The 19,114-nt window shown below is 35.0% G+C and overlaps 1 protein-coding gene across 4 annotated transcripts in view; it reads left to right on the top strand.

The window, feature by feature from the left end:
- Window positions 1-5,955, top strand: part of LOC100647137 (cytochrome b5 reductase 4) — a 30,723-nt gene extending 24,768 nt beyond the window's left edge. For 3 of the 4 annotated variants that reach the window (XM_020868495.2, XM_003394590.4, XM_048404419.1), the window contains 8 exons: window positions 18-118; window positions 215-377; window positions 1,608-1,870; window positions 1,946-2,168; window positions 2,753-3,047; window positions 3,558-3,644; window positions 3,708-3,866; window positions 4,027-5,955. In XM_020868495.2, coding sequence (XP_020724154.2) covers window positions 18-118; window positions 215-377; window positions 1,608-1,870; window positions 1,946-2,168; window positions 2,753-3,047; window positions 3,558-3,644; window positions 3,708-3,866; window positions 4,027-4,081 — 1,346 coding nt within the window. In that variant the 3' untranslated portion in view covers window positions 4,082-5,955. The other variant, XM_020868496.2, reaches the window with a different exon arrangement.
- The last annotated feature ends 13,159 nt before the right edge of the window (window positions 5,956-19,114 follow it).

Here is a 19,114-nt window from a genome sequence, read left to right as displayed (position 1 = left end):
TTTAATTAACTCCGCAGGGATCGTTTTCAACGTGACACGTTACATGGACTTCCATCCAGGAGGAGTCAACGAATTAATGAGAGGCGTTGGGAAAGATGCCACGAAGCTTTTCGAAAACGTAAGTGCAACGATATCCGACTATCCATCGGATCAACGGTACGATCTATCGTTGATCGACGATTATTTTTACGTACCCATAGATCATTCGTTGCAGGTGCACGCTTGGGTCAACTATCAGAGCATTCTTCAGAAATGCGTGGTCGGAAGGCTGAGCCGTGGCTCGGTGAGCGGTACCACGTCGTCGCCGACGGAAAATCCTGTCTCGAGTACGAGCAATTGTTCGTCGGCGACGTTGAACCTGATAACAAGTTGCACAAGTGAGTAACTAACGCGACATCGATCCTGCCCGCTTGTGTTTCGCCGATGGTGATAAAAGGAACGAGCGTCAGGGAAACCTTGATGGCTCTTTTCATGGAAAATTGTGAATGCAAAGGAAACGAAAAAATATGTGTATATATATATATATATGTATTATGGCTTTTACAGTGGCTTCATGCCGTTTATAGAAAAATTGAAATGTTAAAGTAGTTGAATGCAAACTATGTTTGTGGGCGGTTGGAAAGGATGTACGCACCTAGATGCAGAGACTTGCGGGTCTGTGTTAAGAGAAAGATATCAAGATTTTGGTATACTCTATAAAAATGATTATCTTTATTGGAATGTTTATTCAATTTTCAAGGATGAATTATTATATTATGATTGAGAAATAAATAGAATTGATGGAAATTTGTGATTATTTAATATAAAAAATTTATTATCAAAATCATTTGGTCAATATAGAAACACAAATTTGTTTAATTATTCAAGGATAATTGTTTTGATAATCCATGTTCATCTGTATTTATTGTTAGTTACGTTTATCACACTGTATTTTGTTAATTTGAAACAAAATTGTCGTGAGTGAGCTTTGAACAGACGCGAGCGTTCATCGTATGTAAATATTATATTTGCATTTACTATACTTGTCTCTTTCTGTGACAGAAGACCCGAACGAGTTCTTAGCAATCTTCAGGTTGCTAAGAATCATTTTATATTAGGGTATGTACTTGGAGTGAATGTTCGGATACGGAAGGCTATATTTTGTTGGAATTTTTGGATTAGTAGGTGAGTTTATAGCGAACGTTAACTCTTTAAACATGGACCATGTGGTTTAATTACATTGGACAATTTTACATAACACGCTCCGTTACATATTTCGTGTTATACGAGAAAGTGGACAAAGTGTTCGTCCTTTGACGATTAAAGATTCATATTCTCGTCTTAAAATTAAAATTGAGATCTCGTTTTCAATACACGCTTCGACAAATTGAGGAAGTACTAAAGTCTTCTTTAATTTCAACATTTATACATAGACAAATGATGAATTGTGTAGCGAACGAATTGTTAACAAATTATCGTAGGAAATAGTGCGAAGGAAGGTTTTGAAAAAAGAAGAGAATAAATAGAAACCGTTATTATGCAAGGGATGTTGGAAGAAGTGTAGCCAAGTTTGATTGATCGACAAGAAATGGACAACAAGAGAATAATTAGAACGTATTGATTTTCAGCTCATAGTGTTAGCCAAGAAAACGTATCAGACGCTAGTTCATTGAATATAAAAATGGACTGGAGGCAAACATCCGACTCGCTCACATTGTCTTATCAAACGACACGCTATTATCCAGGCTTGTGCTATCAATTAAGTAGGATAAACGACTCGAAATTGATGTACAAATTAGTTTTCGCGAGCGGCTCAATAACGCACGAGTTGGAATTAACAGCAGAGATACAATGGCCACCGGTCTGCATCAAAAATTTCGAAACGAGAGAGGTAATGTAACTGAAAAGCTGTTGTTTAATTAATTAAAAATTTAAGATATTAATTTCTACTTTCTGCGTTATGTAGATCACTTTTACGTTTATGAAGCAAAAGCAAGAGTTATGGAAATCTTACGGTGAGCAAATGGTATGCAGGGAGATGAATAGGGATAATCGAACGTACAGAGAATACCAAGTACTTACGAACAAACAGCTTTCTAAGTTAGTTCATCTGTTAGTCGTGCGAGCGAAAGACTTCTTGCAAATTGTACCTATTGGCAGGCACGTAGAAGCCATGCTGAACGTCATGGGTGAATATCATCCTTTTTCTTTTCGCTATTTAAAATCCCTAATTCATTGATCGACTAATTAAGGGAATTTAAACACGTAATTAAAATGGCACGGTAATTCTCATAACAGCTACAGAAGCCACGATCCAAACGAGTATCTTTGAATCATTCTTCTTCTATTTATCCGAACTGTAATAGTTTCTGTATTATTAATATCAAAGATGTTCAAAGTATTTTCATCGAAGAGATTGCTTTACCCTTCGAGTAACTTGAAAATTTCTACAAAATTAATTATTCGCGTCATTCTTCGCAGTAACTATTTTTGTAGCCAACTTATCTTACCGAAATGTAAAATGTTTTATCGAAATAGAATCTTGCAACATTCTTTCATTTTTATATTGGTTCGTACAATCATATTCGTTGTAACAGCGCATCCATCGATGAAATAACCATCGACTTTACTCGCTAATCTACTAATTCTGTGTCGTCTACGTTATACAATATTTAACAAACTATAGTAAAGGTTTAGCCAATTCCGTTTTTGCATGATTGATAAAAAGTTCTCGAAGAAAGTATGCAGGAAACTATGAGATACTTCGTTTTAGGGACGGAAGTATCGCGATTGTACACGCCTGTCCCACCGTGCCTTCATCCGGACGACATGGCGCCAAACTATAAGTCTGATTGCCTGTGTTTCATGATCAAGAAGTACCCGAATGGCGCTTTGAGTCCGTCCATAACCGCTCTTCAGATTGGCGAGACCCTCCGTTTGAGCAATGCTTTAGGTGACTTCACAGTAGAATCCTGTGATGGCTATTCTATCAATCATATGATCGCTGGTGGCACCGGTTTGACAGCGATGCTTGGCATCATTCAGCGAGCTTTGGCCAGACGCAGTGTGTCAGTATCTTTTTATCTACAGGGCTTCTGAAAATCTAGTTTCCCGAACGTACTTTCTGAAGACATGTTACATGACAAGAAATGATAATATTTCTTGCAAATCTGTCATTTGTTAGAGATTTTGCGACTATGAAATGGCCATTTCGTCCAAAGTAATACCGAATTGCTTTTTTACTTTTAGTTGAATTTTAGTTAGGAGAAATTTAGCAGGAAGCTTACCAGTAGCAATAGCGTACGTTTCAGTGGTTTAGGATCTAAAACATAGCATAATAAGATTCCAAGAGTACAGAAAATATGCAAAAGAATATTATTATAATACGAAAGTAAGTTTAGTAAACCACTTGTGAAAGAAAGTCTAAATGTTGATATTTGGCTTCCTGAATTTTGATAACGTTAGTAACGTTAGTTAGTTAGAGTGTGATTAAGCTTTCCAGTTAATAGATGAGATGTAATTATAGATGTATAATCCTTGCGCATGTGTTTAATTTAATAATTTATGGAATGCTGCAGAAAGACCATAAACTTACTCAACTTCAACAAGGACGAAGATAACATATTTTACGTGAAGGAACTGGAAAAGGCCAGCGCAGACAACAAGTGGGTAGATCTTTCTGGATTTGTCTTTTCATTCCCTTCAAATGGAACATCTGTACGTTGCAGATTAAAAGTTACACATATCCTTTCACAAGCCGGAGATGCGTGGACAGGCAAACGCGGCACGTTATCTGATGATTTATTACAGGAACTAGTTGGAACAAGTAATCCTGATGCATTCGTTTATACGTGCGGGCCTCAAGAATTCATACAGTTAGCAAAGAAGTAAGAATAAGGACGGTTTACCATTCTAATTTCGAATTATCTCTGGCTATGATATTTAAAATGTACAAGAATTTCATAAAATAAGAGGAAAGCATGAAGCATAGGTCGAATAACGTTTGTCTTCAATTTATTTTTTATTAATTGCGTGTATGTTTTTCAGTTCACTTCAAAAACTCAATTGGAAGCCGTTCCAAATGTACGAATTCGACGATTAGCTGTACTCATCGAAAGCGTACTCTCTCTCTTTTGATACCAAACGTTGGAACATTGGCAAACGTGTGGAAACAGTTACGTGTCGTACCGTCGAATTTTTAAAAAGAACCTTTTGGATACTTTTATTCCTATTTCCGCCCACAATCTCAGATTCGTGCGTGTAAGTTTATCAGGGAATCGAGTGGTAAATATGTAATAAAAAAAAAAAAAAAAAAATGTTCGGAGAAATAGAATTTTTTTTTATGATATTTCGTTTCATAAAATTTTTCTATGAAATTTATATTTAATTTTTTTACTGAAAGATGTAAAATTTCGTTTCAAGGAGTAGTAGATCTTTCCATTTTTAATGTTACTGTCAGAATTAATTTAGAAGGTAATTATATAAAGATTAATTATCTATTGTGTATTATCTGTTAAAGATTGTGTATCTATATAAAATATTGCAGCAAAGTTAATTACGATTTTGTTTCTTCCGTGAAATTGTGTCTTCCGTTTCAATAATTCACTCGGTTTGACCGCAATACGCAAAAGCAAATACCTGTATATTTGTACTTACTATAAGTAAGTAGACGCGCATACTTTGTACCATATCTACAAATTTCGAAAAAAAAGAACAAGAAAAGAAAAAAAGAAACAATAGGAGTAAGGGTCACGGATGAAAGTCTTTGAAATCTACGGGCGAGCCATAGATGTAATTCCTATATGGTAACAAATTATTTTTACAAACGTCGTCTTTTAATCTATCATCCAGAGAGTTGTATTTTGAACAATTTATCGGGGAACATTAACAAGTATTTTCGATCATGGTGCTATTTCTTAAAACGAACCGAAACAAACATCTCACAACCATAATTTTTAAATTCTCAGTCTGCATTTTATATAGAAATATTTTAATCAGATTTTTATCTCCACATAATAAACTGCAGTCCCCTGTGTCTATCGAATTAGAATCCCTTGCGAGATTCGAATATTTTTTACTTATTGTTAGTAATAAATTAAATAAATTAAATAGTTGACAGGCTTTCTACAAAAAAGCTATATATGTATAACTTTTATTACACAAAATGATAAATTGAGTAAATCGTGGCGAGAATTTTAATCCTAAAATTTGAATATTATCTACGTTTGAATTAATAATTACAATTCTTAATAAATCTTCTACGTGGAGTACCATTTGCATATGTTTATAGATATTTTCTTTAGGAAGTTGTTCAATTGTTATGTATACAGGATCGTCCACGTATTTAGTAATAATTGTTTGGGCAATCAAAAATAATTTGTTTATTTATCCTGCACAGTATGCATACGATACAATATATCATTTGATGAGTGGAATAATTTGCGTACGTAGTTCTAATTCGATAGCCAGGTACTGTACAAGTGATTAAAGCATCATGTTGGGCCCTTTCCTTTGGAAATAAAACACGTGCCAGACAGGGGCCTTAGAACTCTGGGTGAAAACTCTAGAATCGTTACCAATAAAATGGCCTAATCACAGAAACGTTTTAAAATTAACAGCATAACGCAAAAGTACCAGTACCATAGTTCTTCGATTTTTCATAAAACCGAAGAAGAATTACGATAAGTACGTGGATTGGAAAGATGGATAAGATCGAAGAACTTCTGCGAGTAATTTTTACCGATCACGTATTTTCAGATTCGAGCGTGTACGATTGTTTCGTTCGAAGTTGGCCGTGTTTGAAAGAGGAAAGTATAGTGTCTCGTAGTTTGTTGAACGACACGGGTAGTTTTATTCAAAATATACTCGAGTACGGACCATTTTCTGCATTTACGTACATGTTAAATACGCCTATGTGTATGTATATGTGTGTATGTACATAGTTGTTACCAGAAATAAATGAATATTTGATGGCTCCTTGTCTTGTCGTGTTCCTCTTTTCTTTTCATATTTTTCTCCGTTTTCTTTTATCCTTTGAAACTTCTGTCATAGCTTCAGCAGTCTTTCTACTTGGCAGACGAACAGAGGGATACCATGTTCTTTTATCTCTGGAAGTTCTACGACAGCTTTCTTTGTCTTTTCATTCAGAAATTGAACTGACGAATCTGTTGGTATTTGAAGATTTGAACGTAGGAAATTTAATTTTAAGTGCAACTCGACGTCATAAAAATTCAATGTGAATAAATTTGACCTTAAATAATGATAGATAAGATTTCAGCAATTTTAGAATTTACCATATATTTATTATATCTTAGAGAATTCATGGTGGAAGGAAGAGTCTTCAAATTTCTGCAAATTCTACTATTGTGGATTCTACTCCAATTATATAAATTGGTTGCTCCTCGACATTTTCGCATAAACGAAATTCTACTATCCTATAACACTCCAGAAATTGTATATTTAACACGAATCCCTCGCTATTAATTATCACCTCTGCATCCAAATTCATTTGATGCTCTAATTGCTTCAAATAATAAAGTACCAATAATTCCATTAAACATAAACATCAGCAGATTGATCTACCACCAAAAGCAAAATATAATTGACATTATCACCATGAATGTACTCAAAAGAATTGATGCACAAGGAAAACGAGAAAAGAATACCATTTTTATTAACAAAAGAGTTAAATAATTACTTAACGGATATATTAGGCAAACAGTATCATTTTTGCATTTCATAAAAATGTATATTTTATATTAACAGAGTATCATTTTCCAAGAGATCCATTTCATAAAAATGTATATTTTATATTAACCACAAGTAAAATAAATACCTAAAAAGAATATCATTTTTATATAATTTATACTGTACTTTGCGTTGAACAAAAGTAGAACAAATACTTCTAGAAATAAATATTAAAGATAGTTCAATATCAAGATAATAGATAAATGTGAGTGTAGACGTGGGAGAGAGGAATTAAAAAATTTTCCAAAATTCGTCCTCGCATCTGGCCAAGCCTTTTCACACTCCAATTGTAATTTACAATAACATGTCTCGCATAAAGCAAAGAGTGTTCATTATTGATCGTGCAAAGTTTCTCGCTGCAACGTGACGTAACTACATCGGCGAACGAGTGAAACTTTTTGGCCACAAAAAATGTGTCGCGGCTGATTTTTGGCTTCCAAAGCACCTGACCTTGGAAAGTCGCACTGCGAATTTCTCGCGCGAAATATCGATGTTCATGGTCGGAAGCCTACCTCGTGCTTGCCAAGCACATTCTCCCGTTTGTAGGATCGATCAATCTTGGAGAAGAAATTTTGGATAACGAAATTTTTAATTATTTGACAAACTGCCGGTAGACAGTTCGGTAGAAAGCATAGAAATTATTATTCTCTTCTCCGATGATTGTCTTCCCAATTATAATTATTAAATATAATTATTAACTATAACATAAACTATAATTATTCCCAAATTTCTGACTCTTCGGCAGGTAGGCAGAAAAATACAAGAAAAGAACGGCAACACATCCAAACCAGCTGGCTGCTGAAGCGAGCAAAACTCTCATAGAAAAAAGACTAAAAAGAAGACACCCCATTGACCTCACTAAAGAAATAAAATAGTCAAACTCAAAGATGGTATCCCACTGGGGGTAGCCATCCACATTTTATTTAGCAATTAAGTTAGAAAAATTTACCAAATGTCCAGCTGAACAAAATTGTAAATTACAAATTAAAAAAAATTTTTTTAACTGGAAAAGAAGATTGGTATCTATTTGACTTTCGCATGAAATTATAACAAATTGTTCTTACCATTAGAGTACTACGGGCGCATATACGCGTCTGGCGAAAGCTATCGGTGTGGACTAAGGACACATATATGCATTTTCTGTAAGTGCCCGGCATGGACTAAGGACGCATGTATGCGTCTATCAATTTTTCCGAACACCTACGCAGAAGTAATACTATTACGTTCGTGTGAGATAAATATAAATGCATTGCTTAGTAACGGCAGTAAACAAACGCCAATAATGCCTCGTTATAACAGTTGTCTACCTGTTTCGCGGACAGTCGCATCTAATTATCAAGAAGAAAATGTGTTGTTCGTGTGAAAAGTAAGAGAATGCAGAAAATGCGATGCCGGATTATGTATCGATAATTGTTTTGAAATTTTGCACACAAAACTGAATTATCAACTTGTGTTATATTTACTAAATTTAGTTTCCTAGTTTATTGTTTTCTAGTTTATTATAAATTTCAATGTTTATAATAAATAATTAATACTAAAAAATAACGCTCTTGAATCATTTAATCTCGTGCAAAAGAATTACTATAACTTATTACGATTTGTGCTTTGAATAGTCAATCGATAGAGTTCGGTCTAACGAAAAAGTGTTCCGTCCACAGCGATCGTCAGCGCTAGCCGCGCGCCGTTCGTACGGACCGCATAGGCCGCGAGTATTCAGCACTCTAAGGGTTAAGCTATAAAAATTATAATTAAAGTGAAGAAGGGAAATTCCGGTGTTTCCAGTGTCAAGTCTCTTAGTAGAAATTATCCTTCAACAACTAGAATCAAACATACGATAATCACTTATTAAATACGATATGGTACCATGCCAGAAAAATTGATTTATAATTCTCAATGAGAATTGATTGTAAAATTCATCCAAATAAAAAAAAAGTCCCTTAGTGTTTTTAGATGCCTTCTTTTAATAGAAACATTTTTAATTGGCTTTTTGATTAAATTCTCTCACGTCATCTTAGGATATCAAACATTGGACCATTCAAATCGAAGGATATTATGGTCCTTCGATGTTCAACTATACTTATTATCAAACGAGACAGATAACTTTAGAAAATATGGTGAAATATCCGAAAAGAATATTGTATGAATTGTATATTTAAAAATAATTCTTTCTGAAAATGACATTTTATAAAAAAAAAAAAAAAATAGCACACATTCTGCGCGATTGTAACATATTTTCAGAAGAAAAGTTACATGACGCGAGTCATATAAAACTCGTGCACAGATAGTCTATTGTTTTTGTTGCTTTCGACGATTCAGTTAAATATAATTCCTGTGTATGTTTGTCGTAATAAATCGCGGATGACGTGGGAAATACTAACTTTTTTCGAGGTCGGTATTTTAGAACGTGAGACACGAAATCCCATACAGTGTCATGCCCATCCTGTCTTTAAATCAATGAGGATAACGTAATTATCAACATGATAGTTAATGGAAGGTGATTAGCTAAAAGGCCTATTAAACATGGTTTTGGAATAATGTTGCACCGTAGAGGATGCCATAACGTAGAATGACATAAATCTAACAACTGAAGGAACTTCATTGTCACGAGAATTGAAATAGTGTCGTCACTTTGTCAAATCATTTTCTTCTTTTTTAACTTTCAAACAGAAGAATTCGTTGCATGTTCGACGACTAAAATCGACGAAATTAATGCAACTGGAAATCTAATTTTCTTCTGTTCCCATAAAATAAATATTTCAATTAATTAACATTTTTAGTTAATTGTTAGTTCTCATTCCATAGGAATTTAACACGACATATAATATAACAGAATTTCCAAGTATCTGTCGTGATAATATGCTTGAACATGATCGTCAATATATTATTATAGGAATATTAGTCATTTTACTTTTAATTTAAATTTCATTTCATTTAATCTCTCAATGAATTAGCTCAAATTTCCAGCTTTAACGGGAAACAAGAGTATTACCGCTTGTTCTCGGAATAGAATATTTACCCTACTTCGACATGCTTCAAATAATAGATTGTACTTTAAACATTATTTTTCAGGTATAACAAGAGTATACTCGAGAGAAATATCAGAAAAACAGACTCTGATATTTGTAGTATTAAGCGATCGATTGCAGCTAATAAAACAGGGCTGGTATTTACTGGTTGGTTTTATCCGATGGAAACGAGCACAATGAAGTAAAAGCAAGTTCAAAGCTTCGACGGAACATCAACCGGTCTCATCCCCTTTCTTCGGAACCGATCGAAGCTTGGCGAAATTTCGTACCAACCTATCGGTTAAGAAAAAAGGGATAACAAACATAGAAATAGATCGGAGTTTCCGATCGATTTTTGGCTGCATGCCTGGCGTCTCACATGGACCTTCTGAAGGCTGAACATTTTTTTAACGATGCGACAAAAATGAGAAAGAACTGCTAAGAAATATTAATTGAATTAATGAACCTTTTACTTTGCCTTTTTTTGAGTCTTTTTTTTTTGGAAGTTTACGGAATTTTTACTTTTTTCGTATCAAAGTGCTTTGTTCCAATACTATATTATTCTACGAACCTCCCCCCATTTTTTTTTTAAATTTCTGATACGAATGGATTTTTTATTTGATAAAAACCGTTTCGAGAAATATTTGATTTGATACTCTCTGGTTTTCCAGAGATTAAAAACAGAAAGCCGTTTCAATACACATTTTTCGGCAATTGCTCACACCATTTAAATATTGATCACTGCAAATAAAGAATAATATGTGTGAAATATTCTTTTAAGAACTTTACGTGGTAGATGAATTTCATTTAAGCGATATCCTTCTTAATAATTTTATAAAATTACTCAATTATTCTATTACGTTCCATATTCTATTATAAATTGTTAAGATTAATTTTGCATTATTTTTCCTGCAATTTTAAAATAAAGTAAGAGAATTTCCTCATATCACGCACTTTAAGAATGAAAAATTTGGAGGAAATTATCAATTGTTTTCTGATTTAGAGATTAACAATTTCCGAGATGTATTGGGTTGGCAACTAAGTGATTGCGGATTTTGTCAATACCACCTAATGACAAAATCCGCAATTACTTAGTTGCCAACTCAATAATTATTTCCGAGATCATAAATGAATTATATTAATGTTCAAAGTTTAGATCGTTTATTTCCCTGTTTTCCATCTGTCGTCTAAACAGCAACCGACATGTTACCGCCTCAAAAGAGTAATTAAACTCAAAGTGGAACCTACAACTTCACGGATGAAACTCATGGTCGGAGTTTCCGGATGCAAAACTAAGGGAATCGTGCAAAAAACACTCGTTAGTCCCTAAGCTCACCTATACAATACCGCAAAGATCCATAATTTCCGAACTCTGAAACTCTATTCTAAACAATTTGCAAACTTAAAGAAACCTAAAGCCTGAAGCAATAAATCAAACGTTAAAAATAGGTGCAGTAGTGAGGAAAAAACCTGGTTAGAAACTAAGTAAAACAAGGTCGCCTGTCCTTCGGTTATTAGTTTACATAGAAAAAGCCTGTGTGACCAAAGTCGCCTAGTTCTTGCGAAGGGTTAGCAGGATTGGAATTAGAGAAAAGGAAAAATAGCGCTAATGGAGGGGAACGATTCGAATGCAAGGGGCGATTAATCGAAAAGTGAGAGTGGGTCGAGAGGTCAGAATTAATCGAGGAGCCGAAGAGTAGAGTTGTTAGTAGAGTAGAGTTGCGTGAGTAGCCAAGTTAGAATAAGATTGTTACTATTAGTTCCATATTAAACAACCATCGTTTTCTGTCTCATTAATATCTGTATAACTAACTTAAAATAAAATGAATAGTATCAAAGAAATTGTATACCTAATATTTCCGCGATACTACAATACATTTCTTAGGTTTCAGGAAATTAGGCAAAAAAATTGCGACAAATGTTGCATTTCTGTCTCTGTATTTTATATTTCCAACATAAAACAGTTTTAACTTCATTAACATTTATCTTTATTTATTTTCACATAGTCCGTGTCTTTCGAATTTGCAGGAAATTCCGTTTTTACAATATACGTATATTCCGATATTTACCTTTTACTTGAACTCTTTGAATTTCGCTTCAAAATCTACATTTTCCACTTCGCAAACGGCGATACGTAAAATGTAAATCTTTCACTTCATAAACTATAAACATACGTTTGTGATATAAAAGGGTGTCCTGAATTATAATGTTCTAAAACAGCGTTTTTTTTTTTGCGATTTTTTTGGAAGGGAAAGAAAGAAATGAAATTATTGAATTTTGAAGTATGGTTTTATATATATTTAACGAATATAAAAAAATTTTGTTTAAAGTAAAGGCATAAAAGTAAGCCTATTTCATGGGCGTCTTGTCGTTACAGTCCTCAATCAAATTTTTTTTAGAAAGGAAAGAAAGAAATGAAGTTATTGAAATTTGAGGTATGATTTTGTTTATAGTTAACGAATGCAAACAAATTTTTTTTTAAATAAAAAAGAAATTATAACAGATTTTTAAGCCTATTTTATGGACGTCTTGTCGCTGCAGTCTTCAATAGGCGGCAAAGATCCACCTCGTAACTCTTAACTGAAACAAAAAACCAAAAAAGGATTAAATTACTATATATTTTTCTTCTGGATGAACTAAACAAAGGCGGAAAAAAGATTTTTTTTAAATAATTGTTATAGCACCTTAAGTTTATTCTTTTTAACATTTTTCTTCAAACCCGCCAATATTTTTAATTTCACATTTCTTTCTGCAGTTGTTTAGTTCACCCAGAAGAAAAATATATAATAATTTAATCCTTTTTTGGTTTTTTATTTCAGTCAAGGATTACGAGGTGGATGTTTCTCGCCTATTGAAGACTGCAGCGAACAAGACGTCCATAAAATAGGCTTAGAAATCTGTTATAACTTTTTTTTTATTTAAAAAAAAATTTGTTTGCATTCGTTAACTATAAATAAAATATCTCAAAATTCAATAACTTCATTTCTTTCTTTTCCTTCTAAAAAAATAAAAAAAAACGCTGTTTTAGAACATTCCAATTCAGGACACCCCCATGAAGCAACCATAAACATGCACAGCGAGAGAGAAACCAAAAATGTTACACTTTTCTATTCACCTGTAGCAAAGTGACATCGTCGAAAACCATATCTGATGTTACAATAAAATGTTGGCGTATCGACTCGAACATCAGGCGACAAAATCTCACGAAATTTAACTTAACCCGGGTTCCCTGGTTCCACTGACAATCGAAATTCCATGCTTTTCTATCGAAAATTCTATAAATTTCGTCCGAATGCAGGCGTTTAATCGTGCGAGAAGGCCAAGCAGAGAACGGCGATGAAAACCACGTTGAAAGGAAATTCTGCTGCAACGGTTAGAGGAGAACGTTAAAAGCGGGATTTCCTCGAGAAACCAACGTTGCGACGATCGATGGGATTTCTATCCCATAATAGAAACTAGGGAAGAAACCGCGAAGCATAATGGCCACGGATTTTTCGAATGGACGATACGCGAGCGCGTACTTTGTGCGAAACTTTTCTTTGTTCGTTGCTGCAAGGGCATTCATCGAACCGCTATCGTCCGTGGAACGAACGGTGCTTCGCTGAAATTGTGACTTTCCACGACACGCCAACGACTTGCCTCACAAAAGCCAACTTCTCCGTGAAGTCGTGTTTTGAACCATCTATAACTTGTTTCATAGCGTAGGAAGCATTTGTTTTCTGCAACTCGATCGAAAGGTTACGTTCTTTTTTGCGTAGCAAGGGAAATACGTAAGAAGAAATACCATAAAAAAATTTCACAGTAATCAAAATTAATTTTGTTTATTGCAACGCCGACGTGTTCAGTATGTAGACGATTTGTAATGAAAATTCTCATTCAACTATCATGCGGATCGAAGGAGTTTGTAATTTGAGACACGTAATACCAAAGATACCCAGAAAGGGGCAAATAAATTTTCCTATCACTTTCTCATTCAATACAAGGAAAGAACGGCAACACATTCAAACCAGCTGGCTGTTGAAATGAGTAAAACTTTCGTAGAAAGAAGACTGAGGAGAAAACACCCCACTGACCTCACTAAAGAAATAAAATAGTCAAACCCGAACATGGTATCCCACTGGGGATAGCCATCCACATGTTATTTAGCAATTAAGTTAGAAAAATTTATCAAATGTCCAGCTGGATAAATTGTAAGGTACAAATTAAATAAAAAAAAGCTTTCTCGTTCGATTTTAACTCTTCGAGAATTTTTGATAATTTTCAGAAATGTCGCTTCGTATTTGTTGCTTCCTGGCGAGTCAAAGTACACGATATTATAATCCGAAAATAAGAAAATCACGCTCAAGTTGAAATTCTTTATCACTGAAAATAAGAACTTGCGTAGAACTTGCAAGAATCCTCGGTCTGCTGATAGTCGTACACGTTTACGTACTAGCGAATATGTCGATCTAAAAATCGTATCACGAGATTGCAAATTTCTATATCGATCGATAAGGAAATGTAACAGCCTTATCAAGATAACGGGGTTCAGCACGAACGAGCCGAGTCTACCGTCGATATCGTTTTCTTCGAGCGTGCAATTAATCGTTCTCGATGGCCGTAATATCCGAGCATTTAATTGGTGGTCCATGAGCCACGAATTCAGGCCGACTCGAGCGATTGTTCGCCCTGCAATGGTTAAAACATAATGATATTTGCTCGCCGATTAATCGCCGACTGGCCCGTTTCTCGAACAATGTTTCCGAAGGGAACGCGCTGAACGAACAATGCACGGCCACGCAGAAAATGGACGTATTGTTCGATACCAGTATTCTTCCATGCAGCGATCAACATGCTGATGACTTGTCACGTGGCAAGAAGCTTTCGTTCTTTCGATCGATTTCGCATCTAATAATTGAATTTCAACGAGTAATTCCGCGTTAACGCCGGGCTAGCATCATATGGAGAGAAACATGATAATTGTCTCTAAATATATGGTACGTAGATAATTGTAATTGTGGCGGCATTCCACTATGGAACACAACGCGCTATACCATCAAAGCGTAAGGCCGACATGCCCAATGTACTGTCACGTAAAATAAAATAAAAAGAAGAAATCGCAGATGAAAATAAAAAAGAGAGAATTTATTTCCTAACACTTGGGCTTACACTAACGACAGTTTACTTCCGAACTCCAGCCGTGACTTTCCAAGACTGAAGCTCTTACAACTTGACTTTCGATCGGATCCGTTTATTTTTCCTTTGTCATACCTCAATATACCCACTATCCACGCGTTTGCTAGGCGTCCACGCACGCCTTCTTCTCGAACATTCGGCGGAAGGACCGTTGGGATATTGATGACTCATTAGGCATTTCGCTTTGGTGATATACATTGTCGCCGAGTGCCGCCGCATCATCGTAGATAAATCTAAATTACTGAAATCAAAACTAAAAAGATTCTACTGGCTCATTGGTAGATGGTCCAACTTAAACATGCAGAGTAAAATAATGCTATATAAAACCATATTAAAACCTGTTTGGACCTATGGGATTCAACGATGCTTAATGCTCCAATTCCAAACGAAGAGTCAGTCAGATATCTGAGCATGACTGTGGACAGAAGAATGACATGGAAACGGCACATCGTAGATAAATCTAAACAACTGAAATCAAAACTAAAAAGATTCTACTGGCTCATTGGTAGATGCTCCAACTTAAACATGCAGAGTAAAATAATGCTATCTGAAGACATATTAAAATCTGTTTGGATCTATGGGATCCAACTATGGGGAACAACGAGTAATTCCAACATAGAAATTCTCCAACGATTCCAATCAAAAACTCTAAGATTCTTAATAGACGCACTTTGGTATGTTACCAACGAAACAATACATCGCGACCTTAAGATACCCACAGTTAAAGAAGAAATATGCAAATTCAGCAATAGAAATAACATAAGAGTTAACGAACACCAAAACCCACTAGTTACATAATTACTTGACACGACGGATCAGATCCGCAGGCTAAAAAGACATTACCCTTTAGATTTAAGCATTAGATTCAACTAGAATCAAACATACTATAAACTCTTATAATCCAAGTTACAGTACCACGCCAAAATAATTTACTGATAATTCTCAATGAGAATTGATTGTAAATAGTGTACCAAATAAAAAAAAAAGAAAAAGAGTGCCGCCACATCTTTATCTCCGTCATCACCCCATCGGTTTTGAAATGTGCCAGTCGCGACAGTACCATCGATATCTCTGCGGTCCTTTCGCCGAATATTTGGAAGAATGCATACGCGGCAACCGTCGCGGACTTCTAACAAACGCGCGCCTGGTAGGGATATCGAGGGGCCATGAAGAAATGAATCGGCGTGGTTTTGAACCAAAAAGATTCATTCTGCCCTGAGCTAGGAAGTGCGAAGGATTAAGCGAAGCAAATGTTACGTTTGTCTATGCAAAGTGACGAAACAAATAGATACTGGGTAACAGAATTCGGAAGTCTTGGAAAGTCACGGCTGGAGCTCAGAACAAAATCGCAGTCAGTGTAAATTCAGAATACAAGAAATAAATTCTCTTGTTTTTTTTTGTTACCTTAATTTTTTCTTTTCGTTCGAGCCCCCTGTTTTTTATTTTACGTGACACAAACATAGAGACACGAGTAGTCGACTCTCGATAGCCAGTGTTAAGCGTTATTTGTTAATCGTTATTTGTTGTTAATTGTCAAAAGTTTAATAAACGTTATTGTTAAAAATCAGGAGTATTTCTTGTGTGCGCAATCACGACATATACCATCTCACTGTATTTCGCAGTGACACGAATTTTCAGTCATCAGCGTACGTGTGTCTACGTGGTAATTAATACGCTATCTCGAGGACTGAATTTACCATGAAGCAGAAGAAGGTAAGATTGAACAGAGGATCGGTCGGTGCGACGAGATACTTCAAGATGCAACCCAGTACAGTGCCATAAATCAACGTATCCCGACATAAACATCGAGACGCGCAACAATTTTCATAATCCGATTACATTGTTCCATTGCTGTGAATTTATTTTGCTCTTGATGCACGTGTGTAGGTATACGACGTAAACGTTCTAGGGGTTCAAGAAGTGGAATGAAAATAGACAAGTATACGTATAAAACATAATCTTTAAATTTTTCAAGTAAAATATTATAGGATTTATTTGTTCAGAAATATTAGAAATTAGTTTCCAATGATTTCTATCCTATATGATAAGTTCATTGATAGATGGATCTATTTCATCATTAGGTGGTAATGACAAAATCCGCAATCCCTTAGTTGCCAACCTAATATTTACAATGGATTAAACACGAAACGATGGTTATTTAACGTAAACTAAATACAATAATGTGATATAACTAGGACAACTAAATTGATAATTCACAACTCACAACTAATAGCTTAGAACTCATAACAACTCAGCAACTCAACTCTCCACTCCTCACGACTCGACTTTCAATTCGCAACTCCTTACAACTCGACTCTTAGTTGACGACTGACTATTAATTCGTCTTTCTCCTTTAAATATCCTTTTGTCTTTTCTCATACCCCCACCACGTATGTTTTTCGTAATCATCACGATCATGTACGCCTTCTTCCGTGTAGCTTTTCGACTGAAAGAGCGATGACGCATTGATAGACCGCTTGGCCCATTGAAGTTTCCCGACCCTTTCCACCTGTCGGTACTTAGGTTTTCTCGCAACATTATTTATAGTTTTTTTTTTATTTGGCAGACTTTTTACAATCAATTCTCATTGAGAATTGTAAGTAAATTAATTTAACGAGAGTTTATAGTACGTTTGATTCTAGTTGAATCTGACGCTTCAATCTAAAGCGTGTATTGTCTTTTTAGTCTGCGGAATTGTTTATAGTTCACTCGATATTTCTTAGGCAATCTGTCCACGATCATTAGATTCAGCTAGAATCAAACATGCGACGATCACTAATTATTCACTTTATAATACCACGCCAGAATAATTTACTTATAATTCTCAATGAGAATTGATTGTAAAATTCTTCCAAATAAAAAGAAAAAATCTGTCCACGATACTATTGAGTTGGCAACTAAGTTTTTCTTGTCGATACTATTAACAAACTACTATTAACATCTATTAACAAAATCTGCAATCACTTAATTGCCAATCCAGTACACCATTATGCGAATGGTGAAAGGAAACGTGGGTTCTTTGTATCATTACTATGAATTTGTTCTAGGAGAGCTCATTACGGAGTCAATAGATTAGACCTACGTTACTTAAACTATTTTTGTCATTTTTTTTACAGTACTAATTGCGTTAGGTATATTTTGTAGAGATCATTTCGTTGGATAGGAAGGAACATTTATTTTCTAAAAAATCTTTAATTTTATTTTCACGAAAGCCAGTATCGTTATGATCGTGTACATATTTTCTGAACAGTCGTCTAAAATAAGAAATTTGAAATCGATCAGTTTGACGAACCGATAGTTACGCTCTTCTCGGAGAGATGTGAACGAACGTTGAGCGTTGTGCAGCACTTAAGGGGATGGTTTCGTTCTTATTAATATTCCGGTCTTGTTTGTTGATGAAACTTTACAAGTTACTGCTGCTAATGTAATTTCTTGCGCGTTAACGATAAGTTTGATAAGAAGGAAAGTCGATCGGCGCAAGTGAACCTTAGCTGAACTCGCAGCTTCCATCGATATCGTTAAATAATTATGATCGAAACGGTACGATCAAAGAATATTGGCGAAAGAAACTTTTAAATTCACGTGAAATTTGAAATTTCAGGTATTTCCAGGTTGCAGCAATGCGTTTTACGTATATTTCGTTGAAACGAGCGCCGACAGTGTATAATGTTGAACACGAGCGACGATGAATTCTACAATTTTGAAAAATGATACGCGCAACGCGGCCCAGTTTCGCGTAGAATTCATCTCCTATCAGGTTGAAACTTTCGATATGAGTCTGATGACGAACGAAATTCTCGTTCGTACGAGAACCGCTCTCGATTCCAATGGAAACTATATGCAAGCGTCGGTAACATTTGAAATTCACAAGTACGCACTGAACTCGATACCGGGATATTCCTAATTGCGCCACTTTTCCAAACAAAACTACTCTACTTAGTAGCGATTTGATTTTCATCAAACCATGCACGTCCATCGAATCGATCGTTCGTCTAATTAGGGGATAAACACGAAGTCCACAAAACGTGAATAGCAATTCCGATGGGTGAAATATACCGCAGATGGATTAATAAAATATAACGATTTTAATATGAATGTAATAATATTAGCAAATTTATAAATTATCGACACTGAATGTTATAAAATATACGAGCTGAAGAACATGATAGCTCACGTTCTTCATTCGAAGTTTTATTGTCGATTCTATA

This window comes from Bombus terrestris, chromosome 3, assembly GCF_910591885.1.
Source record: "Bombus terrestris chromosome 3, iyBomTerr1.2, whole genome shotgun sequence".
Classification (NCBI taxonomy): domain Eukaryota; kingdom Metazoa; phylum Arthropoda; class Insecta; order Hymenoptera; family Apidae; genus Bombus; species Bombus terrestris.
The sequence above is the reverse complement of the archived record's forward strand: the minus strand, read 5'-3'. Positions and strand labels throughout refer to the sequence as shown.